We start from the raw sequence: 22,082 nt of genomic DNA, 5'->3' as shown, positions 1-22,082 counted from the left end.
CATAAATTGCCATACCCAGCCATACTCAGAGATACCCAGCCATACTCGGTGATACCCTGAAATACCCAGCCATAGACGCCCCCCACCCCTCACCGCCCTCCGGTGCTTCTACTAACTCGCCAGTACGATCAAAGCCAGAATCTTTTTTTATTTTTTTATTTCAGGCTTCCCAGCCTAGAGGTGAGATGTGGGGTCATATTGACCCCCAGATTTCACTGTAAAGAGGACCTGTCACCCCATATTCCTATTACAAGGGATGTTTACATTTCTTGTAATAGGAATAAAAGTGATCAAAAATATATTTTTGGGGAAAAAAATGTCAAACTAAAATAAATAAAGTAAAATGAACAATAAAAAAATAAAATAAAAATTAAAGCGCCCATGTCCCCATGTGCTCGCATGTGCCACACATGTGAGGTATCGCCGAGAATGTTAGAGCGAGAGCAATAATTCTAGTCCTAGACCTCCTCTGCAACTCAAAACATGTAACCAGTAAAAAAAAAATTAAAGCGTCGCCTATGGGGATTTTTTAAGTAGCGACGTTTGGCGCCATTCCACGGGCATGTGCAATTTTGAAGAGTGACATGTTTGATATCTATTTACTCAGCATAACTTCATCTTTCACTTTATGCAAACATTGGGCTAACAAGTGGTTAATAATAGAGCTTGCAGTCAGTAGTGTTAGGAGATAGTGCGTGCTGTCTGCGTACTCTGTACCCAGTACATACCGCTATAATATAGGGCAGGCCCCTACTTTCAAACATCCAACTTACAAACATCTCCTACTTGCAAACGCAAGGAGACAGCAGCAAGTGAGATGAAAAAAGATGGACGACAAAACAAATTATACAGGGGTGATAACCCTTCCCTATGTTTTCCAAAAAGCTTAAAGATAGTTTTTTTGACTGGAGCTACACTTTAAAAATGTACCGGTTGAAAATGACAAACAGATTCAACTTAACACAACAAACCTACACAGTCCCTGTCTTGTTTGCACCGCCTGTATACTGCTGTTCTGAGTATATAGGGCCTGGGGGCCACACGCATTTCCTTTTTTTAATATGGGTACGGGGTTCCCCTTAATATGCGTACAAGACCCAAATAGGCTGGTAATGGGCAGGGAGGGCTACCCATGCCATGTTTCTCAATGATTTTCAACCATATTGCACGAACCAGATATAACATTAGAACCGCAAGCAGTTTTAAATGGTGTTATTTCCGTTTAATGTCATTTTGTGCAGGGACTGTTCTAAACACGGGAAACACGTGGCACTTCACAGGCATACTACAGACACCCCCCAGGCACCATATTTAAAGGAATATTTCACTTTTTTTTTTTCACTTTAATCGTCATTAAAATCAGTGTTCCCGCCAAAACGGTAGTTTTTAAAACTTTTTTTTGCAGTGACCCATGTCCCCTGAGGCAGGAGGCAGGTCCCCAAACCCTTTTTAGGACACTATCTTGCATATTAGCCGTTAAAATTAGCACTTTCCAATTCGAACGTTCGAGTCCCATAGACTTCAATGGGGTTCTAACGTTCGTACCGAACGCGGGGGTCATTCGCAAGTTCTGGTGCGAACCGAACCGGGGGGTGTTCGGCTCATCCCTACTCACGATGCCTCATCCGATACCTGGGAACGGTGGCGCAACCGGAAGTCAGTGGGTGAAACAACAGAAGGGATGCTCTGATGTCATCAGTTGGACATTCCAGTGCCCATCTTGGTACACCCTGCATTCAGCTGCAGTAAGCCAGCAGCGGACATCTTGTTACACTCAGCCCATATAGTTCGGGCTGGGTGTAACAAGATGGCCGCTGCTGCTTTTATGCGGTCGAGTGAAAGAAGTACCAAGATGGGCATTGCAGGTAGCCTCTCCTCCCACGTCATTTATTCCTGGCTGCATTTCAGTGCCTGCCCATCAATGCCCAAAAATTCCACCTATCAGTGCCCAATGCCCATAAGTGCCAGACACTTGTCAATGCCATCTATCAGTGCCAGCCACATGTCAGTGCCACCTACCAGTGTCAACTATCAGTGCCAGCCACCTGTCATTGCCATCAGTCAGTGCCAGCCATCAGTCAGTGCCCAGCCATCAGTCAGTGCTTTACAGAGCTGCATACCAGTGTCACCTAATCCTATCAGTGCTCATCAGTGCTACCTAATCTGTACTTTACTTTGAAAATTGTCACGTGACATTAAAATAGTATCGGCAATTGGTATTGGCAGTGGCGGCTGGTGCTCAAAAATTTTGTGGAGGCGCAAACATGCAGCCATTGTGCCCATTAATTGCAGCCGCTGTGCCAATTAATTGCAGCCACTGTGCCCATCAAATGCAGCCACTGTGCCCATAAAATTAAGCCACTGTGCCCATTAAATGCAGCCACTGTGCCCCATAAATTTAAGCCACTGTGCCATCAAATGCAGCCATTGTGCCATCAAATGCAGCCATTGTGCCATCAATTGCAGCCACTGTGCCCATCAAATGCAGACACTGTGCCCATCAAATGCAGACACTGTGCCCCATAAAATGCAGCCACCGTGCCCCATAAAATGCAGCCACTGTGCTATTCATATGCAGCGCCTGTGCCCATCATATGCAGTCTCTGTGCCCATATGTAGCCTCTGTGCCCATTATATGTAGCTGCTGTGCCCATCATATGCAGCTTATGTGCCTATCAGATGCAGCTTGTGTGCCCATCATATGTAACCTGTGTGCCCATCATATGTAGCCTGTGTGACCATCAAATTCAGTCACTGTGACCCCCCCACTTGCCGTCCGGCCATCACGCACTTACCCAATCCTGATGGTGGATGACAGTGGTGATCTGTGGGAGATGCAGCAGATGATGGCAGCGTGCTCCTGTGTCCTCCGTGGCTTTCTGTCCTCCTGTTCTTCCGTTATGTTAGGCGTCCAATCAGGGCACCTGTGCCTTCAGCCAATCAGGTGACAGTATTAGATCTGTGCCTCCTGATTGGCTGAGAGGCAGTTCAGTGTTAGCAAAGCAAATATTAATTTGCTTTACTGACCCACCTGGGTGAACTGTGAACATAATGCTTTGCGCTCGCAGTTCACCTTTTTTGAAGCCTATTAGAGCCTATGGCTATAATCAGATGCATTCAAAAACATCCACCCCCCCCCCCCCCCTGCCTCTGGAATTCACCGAACCGAAAACGGGCCGGACACCTGAATAGGAGGTGTCTACAGCGGCCATGGATAGATTCATGCAATGCATGAATCTATCCATTTTACATAGAGGGGAGTGGCTGGAGAGAGGGCACAGCCCCCTGCGCCCTTATGGACCACTGGGCATCGCCGAGTACTTACTTTACTAAAAAGTATCGCTACTTGCACTCGGTCTTAAAAAAGTGGTATCGAGACAACTTTAATCGAAACCATTTCATTGTAGCTCTGATGTATGTTTAGGGTCATTGTACTGCTAGAAGTGAACCTCCAACCCAGTCTCAAGTTTTTTTTTTGTAACAGGTTTTCTTCTTAACATTTGGACCCATCCATCTTCCCATCAACTCTGACCAGCTCCCCTGTCCCCGTTGAAGAAAAGCATGCCCACAAAATGATGCTGCCACCACCATATTTCACAGTGGGGATGGTGTGTTCAGGGTGATGTGCAGTGTTAGTTTTCCAATGTTACTTTTAGGCCAAAAAGTTCAATTTTGTTCTCATCTGAGCAGAGCACCTTCTTCCACATGTTCGCTGTGTCCCCACATGGCTTCTCGCAAACTGCAAATGGGATTTCTTATGGCTTTCTTTCAACAATGGCTTTCTTCTTGTGACTCTTCCATAAAGGCCAGTTTTGTGGAGTGTATGACTTACACACGATCGGAATTCTCATCGGAAAAAACTCTGATGGTTTCCGACGGAATTCAGCTCAAGCTGTGTTGCCTACACACGGCCACATCAAATTCCGATTGTTTATAACGCAGTGACGTACAACACGTACGACACGACTAGAAAAAGGAAGTTCAATAGCCAGTAGCTTCTGTCTCATAGTTGAATCTGAGCATGCGTGATTTTTGGTGTGTCGGAATTTCATACACACGATCGGAATTACCAATAGAAAGTATTTCCTTCGGGAAAATTGAGAACATGCTTCAATTTTTGGCTGGCGGGAATTCGGACAGCTAAATTCCAATAGAGCATACACACGGTCGCATTTTCCGATGAAAAGCTCTCATCTGTCTTTTTCTGGCCAGAATTCTGATCGTGTGTACGTGGCATAATAGTTTTTCCTGTGGACAGATTCTCCCACCTGAGCTGTGGATCTCTGTAGCTCCTCCAGAGTGGTCCTCTTGGCCGCTTCTCTGATTAATGCTCTCCTTGCTCAGCCTGTCAGTTTAGGTGGGTGGCCATGTCTTGGTAGGTTTGCAGTTGTGCCAAACTCTTTCCATTTACAGATGATGTATTGAACAGTGCTCCATGAGATGCTCAAAGCTTGGGATATTTTTTTATAACATAACCCTGCTTTAAACTTCCCCACAACTTTATCCCTGGCCTGTCTGGTGTGTTCCTTGGCCTTCATGAGGCTGTTTGTTCACTAAGGTTCTCTGACAAACCTTGGAGGGCTTCACAGAACAGCTGTATTTATACTGAGATTAAATTACACACAGGTTTTTTTTTGTACTATTTACTAAGACTGAAGGAAGCAATTAGCTCCACTAGATTTTAGTTAGGGGTATCGGAGTAAAGAGACTGATTACAAATGTACGCCACACTTTTCACATATTTATTTGTAAAACATTTTGAAAACAATTTATCATTTTCCTTCCACTTCACAATTATGTGCCACTTTGTGTTGGTCTATCACATAAAATCTCAATAAAATACATTTACGTTTTTGGTTGTAACATGACAAAATGTGGAAAATTTCAAGGGGTGTGAATACTTTTTGAGCCCAGGTTCACACTGATAGCGGGAATTAAATTGCGCGAGTCCAGCTGTACTCACCCGCTTTCATTCCCGCATGTCAGTCGCGACTTCGGGGGTCATTTCAGAGACATCTGTGTGGGTTTCTGCCCCAAAGTCACCAAAAGTAATAAAGAAACTACTTTTGGGAATCGGTGCGGCACTGCAGATGCGGCATCGCACCGATTTGGACAATGCCATTGCTGGCAATAGCCGCCGATTTGGCATGCGATTTGACATTTGCCATGCGATTTGCCAAATCGCTGCATTGTGAACCTAGGCTCGAGGCACTGTACAATGTTTGTAGCTGCTGACTTTACATTTTTGGGGGATGGGGCTGGAAATCCTCTTTGAGTTCTTCTTTATGATACTAAAAAGCCATAGGAAACATTAACAGGGAAGCTGTGTAAAGGTAACAGCGATTATCTACGTTTTTCTTTGTAATTTCAGGGAGGATGTATGACCAGACTGGAAAAGTTTATTCAGGAACATCTGCTGTTAATCGGAGCGATTTCCATAGGCATTGCTTGTTTCCAGGTATGATCTCCTCCTATGTTTACTAAAATTGAAGCAGAACTCTATGAGAGGGTATAAGGAAAAATACTAAAATTCTTGCACATGGTTGTCACGTGTGCTAATATAGAAGTACCTAAAGTGACCCTGCCACTACTGGTTTGCTTATATGTACCACCCAATCCTTAAAATAGTAGGCTCTGTATTTATGTTTCCTGCAGTCCATGTGCTAAAGGCTGAACATTAGGCAGCCATAAAAGACACAAATGAATGCAGCTTTGTGAATTTAACCTGGTATCAGCCTCTTGCATTCCCTGTACAGCATGGCTGGAGTGTGAGAAAAAGCAGCAGCACAAAGAACCAATCAGTTCACGTGCTGACAAGAACCATGCTAATAGTAGGAGACAGCAATGAGTTCATCACTGCCATTCGCTGTCCAGTCGCAGGCTCATAGAGGGAGGAAGTGTGCAGGATGATCTGGGCTGAGAGGAAGTTTATTGATAGATAGATGTCCTCAGTCTGAGGGCCAGCATCATTCAACCCACTTCCTCTGAGCCCAGGTCATCCTGAACCTGCCCCCTTCCTGTGTCTGGACAGTAAAAAGAGAAGCAGCACAGCGATAAGCTCATCTCTCTGTCACAAAGCTTTCTGCTCCTATCAAAATGCTTGTTGTGAGTACATAAACCGATTCCTTGTCCCTTGATTCTTCCTCTCACACTCCAGCCCTGCTGTAATGAGACTGCAAGAGACACCCGATCATATTTAAGTACTTGCACTGCTTTAATAAAATAAATAAATAAATACATTTAACCAATTGCCACCCGCCATATAGTAGAATGATGGTGGCAAAGTGGTTTCAATACCCTGACTGGGCGTCATATGACGTTCTAGGGACATTAAGCTGCTGCGCGCCACCTGGGGGCATGCATCACGGCGATCGTTGTTGCGGGTTGTCAGTCTGACACCCCGCAACACTGAGTCTCTGACGGAGACTCTTTACCACGTGATCAGCCGTGTTCAATCACGACTAATCACGATGTAGAGGAGAGCCGATCGGCAGCTCTCTTGACGGGGGCGGAGGGTCTGTGCTGATTGTTTATCAGCGCAGCACCCCTCGGATCCCGCCCAGGACCACCAGGGATGTCACCATACTGGACCACCAGGTATGCCCCCCAGACCCCCAGGGAAATGCACATCTGTGCCCAGGTAGCTGCCAATCAATGCAGTGATTGCCTGCCAATTCCTACCACTGCCAGTGCCACCAGGGATGCCCATCATTGCCTCATATCAGTGCCATGTATCAGTACCCATCAGTGCCACGTATCAATGCCCATCAGTGCCCAGCAGTGCCACCTATCAGTGCCCAGCAATGTTGGCTATCAGTGCCAACCATAAGTACCCATCTTTTCATCCTTTCAGTGCCCATCAGTGTCGCCTATCAGTGCCCATCAGTGCCCACCTGTGCCACCCATGAGTGCCCACCAGTGCTGCCTGTCAATGCCCATCAGTGCTGCATATCAGTGCCATCTACCAGTGCCCATCAGTGCTGCATATCAGTGCCCGTCAGTGCCGCCTTATCAGTGCCCATCAGTGAAAGAGAAAACATACTTATTTACAACATTTTATAACAGAGACAAAAACAAAAATTTTATTTTTTCAAAATTTTCTGTCTTTTTTTAATTGTTTAGCAAAAAATAAAAACCACAGAGGTGATCAAATACCACCAAAAGAAAGCTCTATTTGTGGGAACAAAACGATTAAAAATTTAGTTTGGGTACAGTGTAGCATGACCGTGCAATTGTCATTCAAAATGCGACAGCGCTGAAAGCTCAAAATTGTCCTGAGCAGGAAGGTGTATAAGTGCCTGGTATTGAAGTGGTTAATGATGTATTAACAATTAGACAGCTGCTATAATCTGTGTCTTGTATATCTGCCTGGAGTTCATCATAGAACTTCTTTTGACATCATATTCTTGCATATTGCTGTCATATCAGCTTTACAGGACCTCTGCCGTATCAGAATTTTGGTGACAGCAAAAGAAGAAACTAGAATTCTGGTTAGAAGACGATCATTTTACTGATGACTTTAGACAATAAAAATAAAATAAAAATAAAATAGGAACACCGTAGCATAATCTTGCACTTGCTCAGTGTTACCCCAAATAGTGACTGTATTCCCCAGTAGAGCCTGAAACTGAAATGGAAGCACCATATACAGGTACTGGGAACTCGGGCCATTCCTGGCCACACAGCAGTTCTGCCCCCTATCAGTTCTAAACCAAATATGTTACAGTTAAAAATTAAATGATTCATTTAGTTATTACAGAAAGTAACATTTTGCTAAATTATTATTTCAGGTTACTTTTTTTTTATCTTTAACTGCTTCTTAAATTAGAATTCAGAGTTTGAATAATTTAAAACCAGACTGCAGTCGAAATGAAATGAATGACAACAGCTCCTCCTACTGGAAATGAAGCAGTATAACAGTGTGTACCTATATAAAGTTTAAAATGGAACTTCAGTCATTTTTTCATCTTTCCAACCACTTAAGGATGGAGCCTCTTTTTGAGATTTGTTGTTTACAAGTTAAAAAATGACTAAGAACCCCCAAACATTATATATTTTTTTCTAACACCCTAGAGAATAAAATGACGGTCGTTGCAATACTTCCTGTCACACCGTATTTGCTCTTGCACTTTTTTTTAAAAAATACACTTTTTTGAATAAAAAAAATAAGACAATAGTAAAATTATCCCAATTTTTTTTATATTGTGAAAGATAATGTTACGCCGAGTAAAAAGATACCCAACATATCACCCTTCAAAATTGCTCCCCCTCGTGGAATGGCGACAAACTTTTACCCTTAAAAATCTCCATAGGTGATGTTTAAAAAATTCGACAGCTTGCGTGTTTTGAGTTATAGAGGAGGTCTAGGGCTAGAATTATTGCTCTCACTCTACCAATCGCAGAGATACCTCACATGTGTGGTTTGAACACCTTTTTCATATGGGGACGCTTCTCATATGTGCGTTCGCTTCTGCGCGCGAGCTCGGCAGGACAGGGCACCTTTAGAAAAAAAAAATGTTTTACTTATTTATTTTACCATTTATAAATGTGTCACTTTTAATCCTATTACAAGGAATGTAAACATCCCTTGTAATAGAAAAAAAGCATGACAGGACCTCTTAGATATGAGATCTGGGGTCAAAAAGACCTGTGATCTTATATTTACACTAAACACTAAAATTGAATAAAAAAAACGGACCGCCAGCCAAAAAAGAGGACACCGGGGTTATGGCAGCTAGCTGCTGCCATAACATCAATATTCCTTTTTCAAACTTAGGATGTATATTGGCATGCAGCGGTCCGGAAGTGGTTAAATCATCTGCACCTGTTTTGTTTTAATTTTGGATAGTAAAACATTTTTTTTCTGCCAGTAAATACCTTATACAGCCCACTTCCTGTTACTTGTCTGGTAAAAAGTCTAGGCTTATGACATCATGCACAGCTCTCTCTCACTCTCGTGAGAGTTTGCCAGAAAGGGAGGGGGATGAGTCATAACAGGGCCAATGAGAGCTGCAGAGCTGGAGGTGTGAATCCAGGAAGTGATCAGGCAGCAACTTCAGCTGCCCACAGTTAAAATGTTTGCAGCCAGACTCAGTGGAGGGAGATTTCTGCAGAATATTTGGCAAGTACAGAATCACAGCATATATAAAATAATATGTAAAGTGGTTGGAGGGAAGCTTCAGAATGTCAAAAATGTTTTTATTACAAATTATGTGAGCAGACTGAAGTTCCTCTTTAAAGAGGATCTTCAGTCTCCCCCCACCCGCACAAAAAAATAAAATAAAATAAAAGTCAAAAGCTACAAAAACTGTAACTGCTGACTTTTAATAAAAGGACACTTACCTGTCCAGGGAACCAGCAATGTCCTCACCTGGGCCGGTTCTTAGCCAGTCTCCAACTCCCCCCCCCCAACAAAGTGTTCAAAAGTTAAAGAGGAGAGGGGAAGGAGGTGGAAAAGCAGAATTTCCCCTTTTAGGTGAAATTCCACTTTAATTCAGAAAATGTATTAAAAAAAAAAGAAAGGGAATAACAAATCAAGACTACTGTATATTTACCAGGGCAACAGCCCAAAATTGCAGAGGGGAGTGGATCAAAAAGTTTCAATCAGCCATAAAATTATAGTGGACCTATAAAAAAAAGTCACACTTTACATGAATTGGTAGGGCATTACCAAATATTATGTTTTAATTCAATATTACCTTGTGCCCTTTGTGAATAAAAACATCATTCCAAGCTTTATCGTGTTACCAACAAATGACATGATCTCTAGCTACAGGTGCATTGTAGGCGTTTGACGTCATTGGGAACTGCAAGGGGTCTGTTTTCCATCAGACAGATCAGATCAGAGAATCAGCAGCAACATTTTAGTTCAAATGTAAAAATAGTGACAGAAGATTTTTAGATGAAGTGGTTTAGATGATCATTTTAGCATATTAAAGAGGAAGTAAACCCTGATGGGTAAAGGTAAAGCATAATGGGCTACTATGCAATGCAGGTATTATGTGTCACTTACCTGACACAGGAGCCAGGGATATCACCGCTGTCCCCTGTAGCACAAATCGTCCATCTTCTTCCAGGTATAGCTTCTCCGGCCACTCACAGTGCCGGAGCAGTGATGACGTCACTCCCACACATGCGCACGGGAGCCGCCACTAACGGCATACCGCCACTAACGGCATGCGCCGTAGACAGCAATGCCTGTCTTTTTGTAAATATCTCCTAAACCGTGTAGGTTTAGGAGATATTTCTTGGACCTACAGGTAAGCCTTAATCTAGGCTTACCCGTAGGTCAATGTGGTTTTTAAGGGTTTACAACCACTTTAAAATAGCAAGCTGAATAATATTAGGTCAAAGCTGAACCCCAAGGAGCTAGAAGTCATTTATTGAAATCCATATATTGGAGCTGTTGTTCCTGCTAAAGGATTTGTATTTCTGTCCAGCCAGCCCTGAGATTTACTCAGCTTTGCCTTGCAGCATAGTCCCGACTAGAAGGAAAGGAACCTGGTACACATAGGTGTACGCAGCCTATTGCATTAGGGTGTACACCCCAAATATCAAACACACATGAACGCCACCTGCTGTCACAGGAAGGGTGCTCTGATGGTGGGATACAGTTGATTGAGCGTATATTACTGTACACCCCAAATACAGGTGTAACATGTTCCTAAAGTTAAACCTAAACTTTAACATAATGGGGCATTTACACTTGCCACTGGCACCCCCAACCACCCACCTGGTGCTACTCCTGGATAATACTAATGCACATGGGGTGATTAGGATGTGCCCAGGCACATCCGACACACCCTGTGCGCATGCCTATGAGTTGAACTTCACCACACCCAGTGACTGGACAGTGAAAGAAGAAGCAGCCCCCCAATAGCAGGTGTATGACACAGCTACAATAATGTGTGCTTTTTCTATATGCGCAAAGATCAGTTTTATTATTTATTAGTAATTATTATGATTATACCAGGATTACTGATTTCATTTATTTTATTAGGGCAATCCTGGTTTGCTTATGGGCTCTAATGTATATGAACATTGACAAGTCAATGTAAATAACAATGACATTACATTTTTCTGCTTTCCAGCTGATTGGTGTAACTATGTGTGCGTGTTTCCTGTGTGTCCTCTATAAAGAAGAAAAAGAAGAGCTGTACAATATCATCTGATTTCCATTGTGTTATTGTCAGATACGAATGTACAGCAGTGGACTGGTCTGGATAACAGCGACTGCAAATCACAATCACACACAATCACACACAATCACCCTTATTTAGTAAAGACTTTTTAATTCTTAAAGGGCCAGTTCACCCAAATTGACATTTCACTTTTAGTGCTAGAACGTTAGTTATATATGTATACTTTCTTCTCACTCTTGAGAACTCTGTTGGAGAGATCTTTGCCCTCTACACGCCTGCCATGGTGATTTTGATGGACTCTGACTGTCACTGCTGGATTTTATTATTTATAATAACAGGAGAATCTGGAAAACACAAAAGTTGGTGGGAACCAGGGGCGGGCGGACTCATGAGGCCCCTGGGCAATAGGAGATTATGGGGCCCCCGGGCAATAGGAGATTATGGGCCCCCCAGGCAATCGGAGAATATGGGGCCACAAACTATACACACACACTATACAATCACACAGTATACACATACATGTACACACAGTATACACAGACATGTTTCTATTGGCTGAGAAGGTACTGGAGAGGTGGGGCAGCTATAATCTCAGGATTTTTAGACCAAAAGGATGTCGGTAAGGGACATTTCAGAGACAGATGTAAAAATAAACACAGATTTTTACATACTGTCCCTGGTTTTACTGAGGCTGGCAACCCTGATGGGGCCCCCTAGTGGCCCTGCAGTGCCCGAGTGGCCCAATGGTCAGTCCACCCCTGGTGGGAACATCCAAAACTCACAGGTGGATTGGATAAGAGCAAAGTTGGGAATTATGGCAGGGAGATCACACTTAAAAAGGCTGTTTTAACCCACTACACTCGGTATAGAACCATACCTCCTATTTCTAAGAGTGCAGAGGTCCGGAAGTGGTTAAATGCAATATGCTGTAGCGAGAAATAGTCAAAACTTTATTGTGCTTGTTCCCTACAAAATCCTCCTCCTTGTTACTGCAACTGATGAAAACATGTTGATCCTGCCAGAAACCCAGTGCGCTTGTAACATCCTGTGCATTGAAATTAAAAGAGAAGGATGGCCTTTTTTTTTCTCCCCGAATCATACTTACCTAGATGGATACAACATCGCCCCAATGCTGAATCTGTCCCCCGTCCGCTCTAACACTGAGAAACGAGCGATCAAACATCGATGATCACTCAGTTCTCAGAGCCCCCTGAGCAAACAGCTGGTGACTGTCAGTCAGCAGCTCTCTGTTGTGCCCCCCCCCCCCCACATGCTCACTGGAGCGCTGAGCTGTGGACGGGGAGGGAGCAGCCAGCTCATGCTCTCAGTGGCTCACTGAAAGGCTGAGCCAGGTGCCCTTCCAAGGTTGTGGGTGGAGCCTGACTTTATTGTCATGATCTTGCCCCAGCCTTGATCACCTCTGTGACATCAGCTGACAGTGCACTTCAGCCCCCTATCAGCTGAAAACGGCTATCAGCTCTTATTGCTTCTCTTCTGTAAACTGAAAAACACCCACCATGTAATAAACATGAAAAGAAGGTGGAGGGTGCTCTCTAGTCCAAATCAGGAGAGCCGGCTAGAATGACATAGCCATTCCTCCATAGATTTAATAAAGTAAGGGAGTGTCATCCTAGCATAGGATGTGTGTTACTGGCAGGATCACCAGATGGAGGTTAAAAAAAAAAAAAAAAAGGATTACTCCAAATGTGGAAGCCCAACAGAGCCTAAATTCAAAGGATCACTTTAAAAATGAACATCTTCTTGTGGTTCACATTTATGCAAACAGAATATAGAGAGGGAACTAACAGTTGGAAGCCACTGAGCAATCAGCTTCTGTTAAGACAATGAACACCATGGCCAGGACTATATAATGTACATCCTAATTTATGGAGTATATCATAGAGTGCAGGGTCAGGACTGTGTAATGTACAGCATTCAGGGTGCAGTGATCAGGAGGGCGCAGAAGAATGTCAGTAAAAAAATGTCCTTGCACTGGTGGTCAGCAGGAGGAAGTATGTCCCACCACCCGTGAGAGGAAAGTATGCACTGTTGTCTATAAAGCCCCATACACACTATCAGATTGTCTGCTGATTTTTTCCTTCAGGTTTACCAAAACCATGTAGTACAAGGGCCTGCCTAATTGCATACACATTGAAACCCCTAAGGTTTGACCTCATATTATATGGTTTTGGTAAATCTGATGGAAAAAATCAGCAGACAATCTGATAGTGTGTATGGGGCTTTAGTAGGAGAAACAATATCCCAAAGTCAATAGGAGGAAAGATTGATCCAAAACTGGTGGTCAGTAGAACGAAGAATCCTTCAATGTCAGAGGGTAGTAGGAGAATACCCCAATGTTGGTATCAGTGGGAGGAAAGAATGCCCCAGTGGTTATTTGGAGGAGAGAATGCCCCAATGTCAGTGGCCAGTAGGAGGAAGAATGTCTTAGCAGTGTCCCAGCATTGGTGATCCATGTGCAAAAATTCTGCTGAACAGTGGTCGGTGGGTTACTTATCTAAGGAGATTGCTGCTTCTGCTTGCCCCAGTCATATTGGCACTGGAATTATGCAGGCAGCATGGAGCAAGGGATCATTCCTTTTTTTTTAATTAGTGGGACCCTAAAATTTTTATTAAAATCCCTTGAAAGTCATAATCGATATGGTATGGTTGAGGGGTATGTTTTACTATAATATAAATAAACAAATACTCTAGTTCAATAAAGTGAATAGGTATCCCTTTATTAATATATCACTTCAAACCTCATAGAAATAATCCATGTGTACATAAATCCTCAAAGAACTCAGCATTGCCCATGAATGAGCTAAACTGATACAAAGTCATACAGTGTCCAAACAAATATGTAGCAAAGCTTCTCTTTTTAATCATGTGTGGTGGTGACCAAATATTCACCTCCAGCCCCCGTTCACACCAGTGTGATTTGTCATGTGATTTGACAGTTCCAAATCGCATGACAAGTCGCACCCCATTGTTGGCAATGGAACCATTCAAATTGCTGTCACTCACTACCTTTTGCTGATTTCATTTCAAATTGTATAGACTTCTGGTATAAGAAGTTGCAAGCCACAATGAAATTTTAGGTGAAAAATCGCACTGATCTGCGTCTTTGAAATCTTGCTAAAGTAGAAAGATTTCAAAGCCCCCCCCCCCATACTGTGAACCATGGCTCAAATGCCAAACCAAACACTATGAACTGCCCTCCACATGTATCTGCACTCACCAGAGGGAAGAAGCCATCAGATCAATGAAACGCATTCGATTAGAACCAAGCTTTTTGTGTGGATCGGCGGCATTTAACTGTCTACATGCCAGTGTCTGTTTTCACAGTGCAGCCAGATGTGTGTGAGATACAGACAGGAGTGCTTGCTACATGCTGTGGTCCGCTGTGGATATTTTGGATTCTTTGTTATACAATACAAATGTGAGTATAATGGATTTGCTTTATCACATGAAAAGATCAAAAAACAGCTCAGTGATTGAAGAGGTGGCTTTCATCTTTTTTTTAGGATCTTATAAATGCAATTGCCATACTGTGGAAGTTGGCAATATCTTTAGGTAAGTGAAGATCAGTAGGGGTGGAGGACACTATGTGGTATTTAGTTTAGAGTTCAAAGTGTGGCTATTTGGTCACTACCACACAGAAGTGAAGAAAGGCACCTGGCTACATTTGTTTTTACTTTTTTGGACACTGTATCACTTTGTATCAGTTTAGCTCAATCTGGGACACTGAGTTCTTATGGGATTTATGTACACCAGGAGTGTCCAACCTGCTGACCTTTCTGGGTCACTATGGAAGGAGAAGAATTGTTTTGGGCAATACACTTTTAGGCCAAAAAGTTCAATTTTGGTCTCATCTGACCAGAGCACCTTCTTCCACATGTTTGCTGTGTCCCCCACATGGTTTCTCACAAACTGTAAACAGGACTTCTTATGGGTTTCTTTCAACAATGACTTTCTTCTTGCCACTCTTCCATAAAGGCCAGATTTGTGGCGAGCACGACCAATAGTTGTCCTGTGGACAGATTCTCCCACCTGAACTGTGGATCTCTGCAGCTCCTCCAGAGTTACCATCTCTCTTGGCTGCTTCTCTGATTAATGCTCTCCTTGCTCATCCTTTCAGTTTAGGTGGACGGCCATGTTTTGGTAGGTTTGCAGTTGTGCCATACTCTTTCCATTTTTGGATAATGGTTTAAACAGTGTTACGTGAGATGTTCAAAGCTTGGGATTTTTTTTTTATAACCTAACCCTGCTTTAAACTTTTCCACAACTTTATCACTGACCTGTCTGATGTGTTCCTTGTCCTTCATGATGCTGTTTGTTCACTAAAGTTCTCCAACAAACCTCTGAGGGCTTCACAGAGCAGCTGTATTTATACTGAGATTAAATTACACACAGGTTTATTTATTTACTATTTACTAATTAGGTGACTTCTGAAGGCAATTAGCTCCACTAGATTTTAGTTAGGGGTATCAGAGGAAAGGGGCTGATTACAAATTCACGTCACACTTTTCACTTATTTATTTGTAAAACATTTTGGTGATGGTTTCATGATGCTGTTTGTTCACTAAAGTTCTCTAACAAACCTCACAGAACAGCTTTATTTATACTGAGATTAAATTACACATTAGGTGACTTCTTAAGGGAATTGTTCCACAAGATTTTAGTTAGGGGTATCAGAGTAAAGGGGGTTGAATACAAAAGCACGCCACACTTTTGAGATGTTTAGTTGTAAAAAAAAATTGAAAATCATGTATCATTTTCCTTCCACTTCACAATTATGTGCCACTTTGTGTTGATCTATCACATATAAACCCAATAAAATACATCATGTTTTTGGTTGTAACATAACAAAATGTGGAAAATGTCAAGGGGTATGAAAAGTTTTTCAAGGCACTGTATATGTATATATATATATATATATATAATTTTTTTTTTTTGTGACACATTTAGAAAGGGATAATATGCACTTAGCACTGTATTGAACTGGATTTTTTGTTCTGGTTTATTAATATTTTACTTTAAGGGATTTTTAATACGGCTGCTTTATTGGTTTGTTGGAACCATATTTGTATAGTGGGTTGATTGGAATAAGCTAATTATTTTTTTTATGTACTCACAAAAGCACGGTGAAGATTGTAATTTCTATGTTTGACTAAAATCAATTTTTTCAGTAGACTGACCCTATTAGTGCAGAACGTATTGGAATTCAGTTATTTCATAGGGTGAGAACCACTTTTTATATTTTTTTTCTGCAGTCGGTATTTTTACCAGACAGCTTTTCCCTAATGTCTGGACTTGACAACAGCAGTCAAATGTACAGGAAGTGACAATCACATTCCCGATCTGAACACATACAGCTATGATTACCTGAATCTAAAAATAAAGCACCAGTTTATTCCAATGATAAAATGTTTACAGAGCCAACACACTTTAGGGGCTGTAGCCCTTCATCAGGGCTAAATGCAACACAAAACATGAAAATATGCTTTAATGTAAAACATAACTTGGTTTTATTATCATTATTAATAACAGTTTCATATGCTTTTATCTTCATTTTAACTTTACTGGTTCCTAATTTAGTTTTTAGCTATTCCAATAATGTATACTTTTTGTCTATTTTCTAGTTATAGCAGACAAAATTAATTTGCTCTGTAAACATTTTATTATTGGAATAAACTTGTACAGTATTTGGACGTGAATTTTATAGCATGGTCCTTCAATTCGAAATTCATTCATCCCTAGCACAACCTATTTTTTGTAAACAGGAGGTTATAGGAATGGCGGGGCAGTTGCTGATACTATACCCGGCATTTCCAAACCTACAAGATTGTCTGGAGTTTATGGACTATCTCGGTACTTGATAATAAATGTCAATAAAATATAATAAAAAAAATGTACAAAAGTTTAATAACAACCAAAAAGTATATACAGACATGTAAACATTTAACAAAATAAAACCATATCCACTACGAACAAAACAATTTCTAGCGGGTTTCCCCGTAGGATTTATGTTGAGAAGTGGAATGACGAAGTTCCTCTACCGGTTTTGCGGTCACAACCGCTTCTTCAGGAGGGAAATCTACAAAATCAATGATGAAAAAATAGCATACAGTAAAATGGAACAAGAAAACAGCAAAATATGAAGCATATTAGCACAATAAAGTTACATTCAGATATAAATAAGGAGGCCGGCTCATCAGTACAACCAGAAGCAGTTGATCACAGGACCCACAAAATTCCCCCAGCGGCGAATGCCGGGGATTGTAACGGACCAACTCTGACATCAAGATGATAATAGATTAGAGATGTTAACCTAAGGTAGTGGGGTGCACAGCCAGTATAGCATAGTGATGAAATGCCCAAAAGGTGACCAAGTGATAGAAAACAAAACAACCTAGGTGACATAATAAAAAATTCCAAATGACCAGATGATAGAAGCCAAACGACCAGAATAGAGGAAGAGAGAGAGAAAAAAAATGAATATATACCCAGATCACCAAAAGTGCACCATTCAACATGTGTTGTTAATAATATCCACTCACCTAATAAAATAATGGAGCCAGGGTCTACATTTTTGGGAAACGGGAGGGCTAGTTGATCAGGCGAAACACACAGGTACAGTGGGTAAAAGAGTAGTAATAAAGAACCCGCAAAATATAGAGGCCAATCACTCCCAAAGGAAAAGAAGATGGGAGGATCACAAAATCTATAAAGTCCCAAAATAAAGCTCATGAGAATATAGAAATTGGGTAACAGATAGTAAGCAAATAAGGTGGTCAGAGCCCAAAGAATCAAGAGATTCCAGAGACTCCAAACGGTGGAGGATCAGCGCATAACACGCACCCGCGATTTTCCCCTGATTTTAAGGGGAAAAAAGTGCATGTTATATGCTGATAAATACGGTAATTCATTTTTAACTACGGTATACTAAGGCTTCGGTACACCAAAAATATATTTTTTTGTAGGCAGTCATTGGCCAGATTACCAACTGGTCATTTATGTCTAGACTCATTTGGCCAGATCTCCCAGTCAGAATTTCCATTAAACTTTTTTTTTCCCCAGTGAAAGAACTCATTAGTTCTATTTGTAATGGATGGAGTGGCTGGAGCTGGGAACTCTAGTGCCGCGTACACACGATCGGACATTCCGACAACGAAATCCTGGGATTTTTTTCCGACGGATGTTGGCTCAAGCTTGTCTTGCATACACACAATCGCACAAATGTTGTTGGAAATTCCGATCGTCAAGAATGTGGTGACGTACAACACATATGATGAGCCGAGAAAAATAAAGTTCAAGTGCGGCTTTTCTGCTTAATTCCGAGCATGCGCGGAATTTTGTGCGTCGGAATTGTGTACACACGATCGGAATTTCGGATTTTGTTTTTGCAAGATTTGAGAACTAGCTCTCAAATTTTTGTTGTCGGAAATTTGTACAAAAAAATTCCGATGGAGCCTAAACAACAAGCTCCCATCGGACATTTGTTGTCGGAAAATCCGATCGTGTGTACGCGGCATAAGGCTTACTTTTCACTTTTCACCAATATAACTAAATGACCAAGCCAATATGAGTGGTTGACCCAGCCAGATTGAATATTCCAATATCCTATCAATGCTATGTGGCGAAAGCCTTTTATGTACATTTCTGTAATTATATTTACCGTATATACTCGAGTATAGGCCGCCCCGAGTATAAGCCGAGGCCCCCAATTTACCCCCAAAAAACTGGAAAACTTATTGACTCGTGTATAAGCCGAGGGTGAGACATGGCTGTCCATCCCTGTGTGTCCGTCCATCCCTGTGTGTGTGTCCGTCCATCCATCCCTGTGTGTGTGTCCATCCATCCATCCATCCCTGTGTGTGTATCCATCCATCCATCCATCCCTGTGTGTGTGTGTGTGTGTGTGTGTGTGTGTATCCATCCATCCATCCATCCATCCATCCCTGTGTGTGTGTGTGTGTGTATCCATCCATCCATCCATCCATCCCTGTGTGTGTGTGTGTGTGTATCCATCCATCCATCCATCCATCCCTGTGTGTGTGTGTGTGTGTGTGTGTGTGTGTGTGTGTGTGTGTGTGTGTGTGTGTGTGTGTGTGTGTGTGTGTGTGTGTGTCCGTGCAGCCTTGTGTGTGTGTCCAGCCTACCTGTGTCCCAAGCCTCCGTCCCGAGCCGCCGTCGTCCCGAGCCTCCTCCGTCCCGTGCCGTGCCTCCTCCGTCCCGTGCCGTGCCTCCCCCGTGCCGTGCCTCCTCCGTCCCGTGTCTCCTCCGTCCCGTGCCGTGCCGTGCCTCCTCCGTCCCGTGCCGATGGATCGCCGCTCTTCTCGGCGGCCATTCTACAATTCAAAATTCCGCCTCCGCCTGTGATAGGCGGAACACTCAATTTCCCAGCAGCCTGTGTTCCGCCTATCACAGACATCCTCTCATACTCGTCCGTAGTATGAGAATGAGCGGATGTCCGTGATAGGCGGAACACTGACTGCTGGGAAATTCAGTGTTCCGCCTATCACAGGCGGAGGCGGAGAAGGAGGCGCGGCTTTTGAAAATTAATGTCCGCCGTCTGTCTGCTCGATACGCTGATCGAGCAGTCAGACAGCGGCGACTCGAGTATAAGCCGAGGGGGCACTTTCAGCCTCAAAAAAGAGGCTGAAAATCTCGGCTTATACTCGAGTATATACGGTAGTTACTTAGTAAGTGTACAGATCTATAAATACTGTACATTAGTGCTATGGAATGCGTATGTTATCTGGCTTTTTCAATAGGAAAGCGTTAAGTGCAAGAAGTTTTACAAGTTTGCAGTAACTTCAGCCAGCAGCAGTGGTAAAGCTAAACTCTGCACTGCACTCCACTCGCACTGCAAGTTTTTCTTGCTCGTTGTGCCTAGTGTACACGTGTCAAACACAAGGCCCGCAGGCCAAACCCGGCCCCCAGGCCTTTTTAAGTGGCCCTTGCATCCAGGGCTTTTTTTTCAGCCGCCACCTCTGGCTCTTGTCCTCTGCTACTCTCTCAATACTGTCACTTGTAAACACAGAAGCCTTCTATGTTTACAAGGACAGCTTTTCTCAGAGGGTCTCACAGGTCTCAGCCCTGCACTCACAGTGGGGATCAGGGAGATGCAGTGTGGAATGGGGCATCACGTGGTAAGCTGCAATGTGATCCCCATCTGTGCACAGCCTGTGAAAGAGAGATGACTCACCCTGTCAGAGTGCAGTAGAGAATTGGTCTAATGCCCCGTGCACAGGGTCGGAAATTCCGATGGAAAAAGTCAGATCGGATTATGTTGTCGGAAAATCCGATCGTGTGTGGGCTCTATCAGAATTTTTCTGCCAGGTTTTCCGACGTACAAAGTTTGAGAGCAGGATCTAAAATTTTCAGACAAGAAAATCAGATTGCATAAATTCCGATCGTGTGTAGACAATTTCGACGGACAAAGTGCCACGCATGGTCAGAATAAACTAAGAGACGAAAACTATTGGCTACTGGCCCGTTTATAGACCCGACGTACGTGTTGTACGTCACTTCATTCAGAACGGACTTTGTGCGACCATGTGTATGCAACACAAGTTTCAGACAAAATCTGTCGGAAAAAATCCGACAGATTTTGTGGTCGGAATGTCCCACCGTGTGTACAGGGCATAACAGTGTGGAGAAGGCTGCAGAGTGGAGGATTGGGTAGACCAAACTTCTTTGCACAGTTTTCTAAACTAAGCAAGCAGTTAACCCACGAAGTGCAATTGTAGCACTACAGTAAACTACAATGGATTACAGTTTGTATATTGCCTTTGCAAATTCTCTTTGCAAACCATGACCTGATACAAGCTTGAAGACACACAGTATATCATATGCTTTGAGCATGGTGGCTCCAGTATGGCCATTGCATCATTCACCATTGTAAAATTCTTTTGCCATCAAAATTTACCTGCACAATGGTCTAGTCAAGCAATGCTAACCAACGTCTACATTTGTTATTTGTTCAAAAGGAAAAACAGGTCCCAATAATATTCACTTTATTCATAATACAACTAATGATAGATTTGTCAGCAGTGCAGTAGTAGAATTTTGTAACAATGTAGAAGCTATTATTAGTTTCATGAGTTTTTTACATTTACAAAAGCTTTACATTTTAAAAAAAAGTTACCTGAAAGTGCAGCTTGCACCTTTAGCTTATAAAGGGTATCACTTAAAGTCTCAATCCTCACCCACTATAGCTTTTTGGATCACTACCGTTAACCATGCAATACCATTATATAAGTTGACGTATGAAGCCAGAGAATGCCCAAAAAAATTCCTTAAGATTTGGGGCTCTTGGGTCAGCTCCGAAAGTACCGTACCACCATCTCCTTGAAAGTCTAAATGGAGCCCTTTGTTCATTGATCAGTTCCAATTAAGCAGAATAGACATTTAAGCTTTAATGTGTCACATATCCATTACATGTATACCAGATTACCAGATTGTGCAATGGTTTGAGCGATGTTCGCTCCATATACAGTTTTTTGTTTTTGTGTTTGTTTGTTTTTTTTGTCGTTTTTCTTTGTTGTGTATGAAAAGAAATAAAATTCTACTTTAAAAAAACAAACAAAAAAAAAAACTGGACCAATAATTGACTTTATCGATTGTTTCATGTTATGACCTTTAGTTTGATAATCTATTCTCTTAGCCACAACTAGACATGTGCAATCTGTAAATTCTGAGACATTTTTGGTTATTCAGAGATTGGGTGTAATAATAACAAATTTTGTTGAAATTTCATAATATTAGTTTTGCTTAATAGTTTTATTCAAATTCTGTGTGAAAAATAGCTGGTTGTTAAGGAGTGGGCCAGGACGCCAGCTGCCACATCCTTAACCACTAGATATCCGCGCTATAGCCAAATGACGGCTACAGCGCGGACCTCCTTTGCCGGGACAACGTCTATTGACGTCATCC

The 22,082-nt window shown here is 42.4% G+C and overlaps 1 protein-coding gene across 1 annotated transcript in view; it reads left to right on the top strand.

The window, feature by feature from the left end:
* The window catches only part of LOC143960175 (tetraspanin-11-like), a 143,437-nt gene extending 130,216 nt beyond the window's left edge, over nucleotides 1-13,221 (top strand). The window contains exons 6-7 of the mRNA XM_077468494.1: nucleotides 5,372-5,458; nucleotides 11,091-13,221. Of these exons, the coding sequence (XP_077324620.1) occupies nucleotides 5,372-5,458; nucleotides 11,091-11,171 (168 nt within the window). The 3' untranslated portion in view covers nucleotides 11,172-13,221. The remainder of the gene's footprint in view (nucleotides 1-5,371; nucleotides 5,459-11,090) is intronic.
* Nucleotides 13,222-22,082: the final 8,861 nt, after the last annotated feature.

This window comes from Lithobates pipiens, unplaced genomic scaffold (genome assembly GCF_037356315.1).
Source record: "Lithobates pipiens isolate NorthernLeopardFrog02 unplaced genomic scaffold, aLitPip1_a1.2 Scaffold_8, whole genome shotgun sequence".
Classification (NCBI taxonomy): Eukaryota; Metazoa; Chordata; class Amphibia; order Anura; family Ranidae; genus Lithobates; species Lithobates pipiens.
This window is presented reverse-complemented; position numbering and strand designations above follow the sequence as displayed.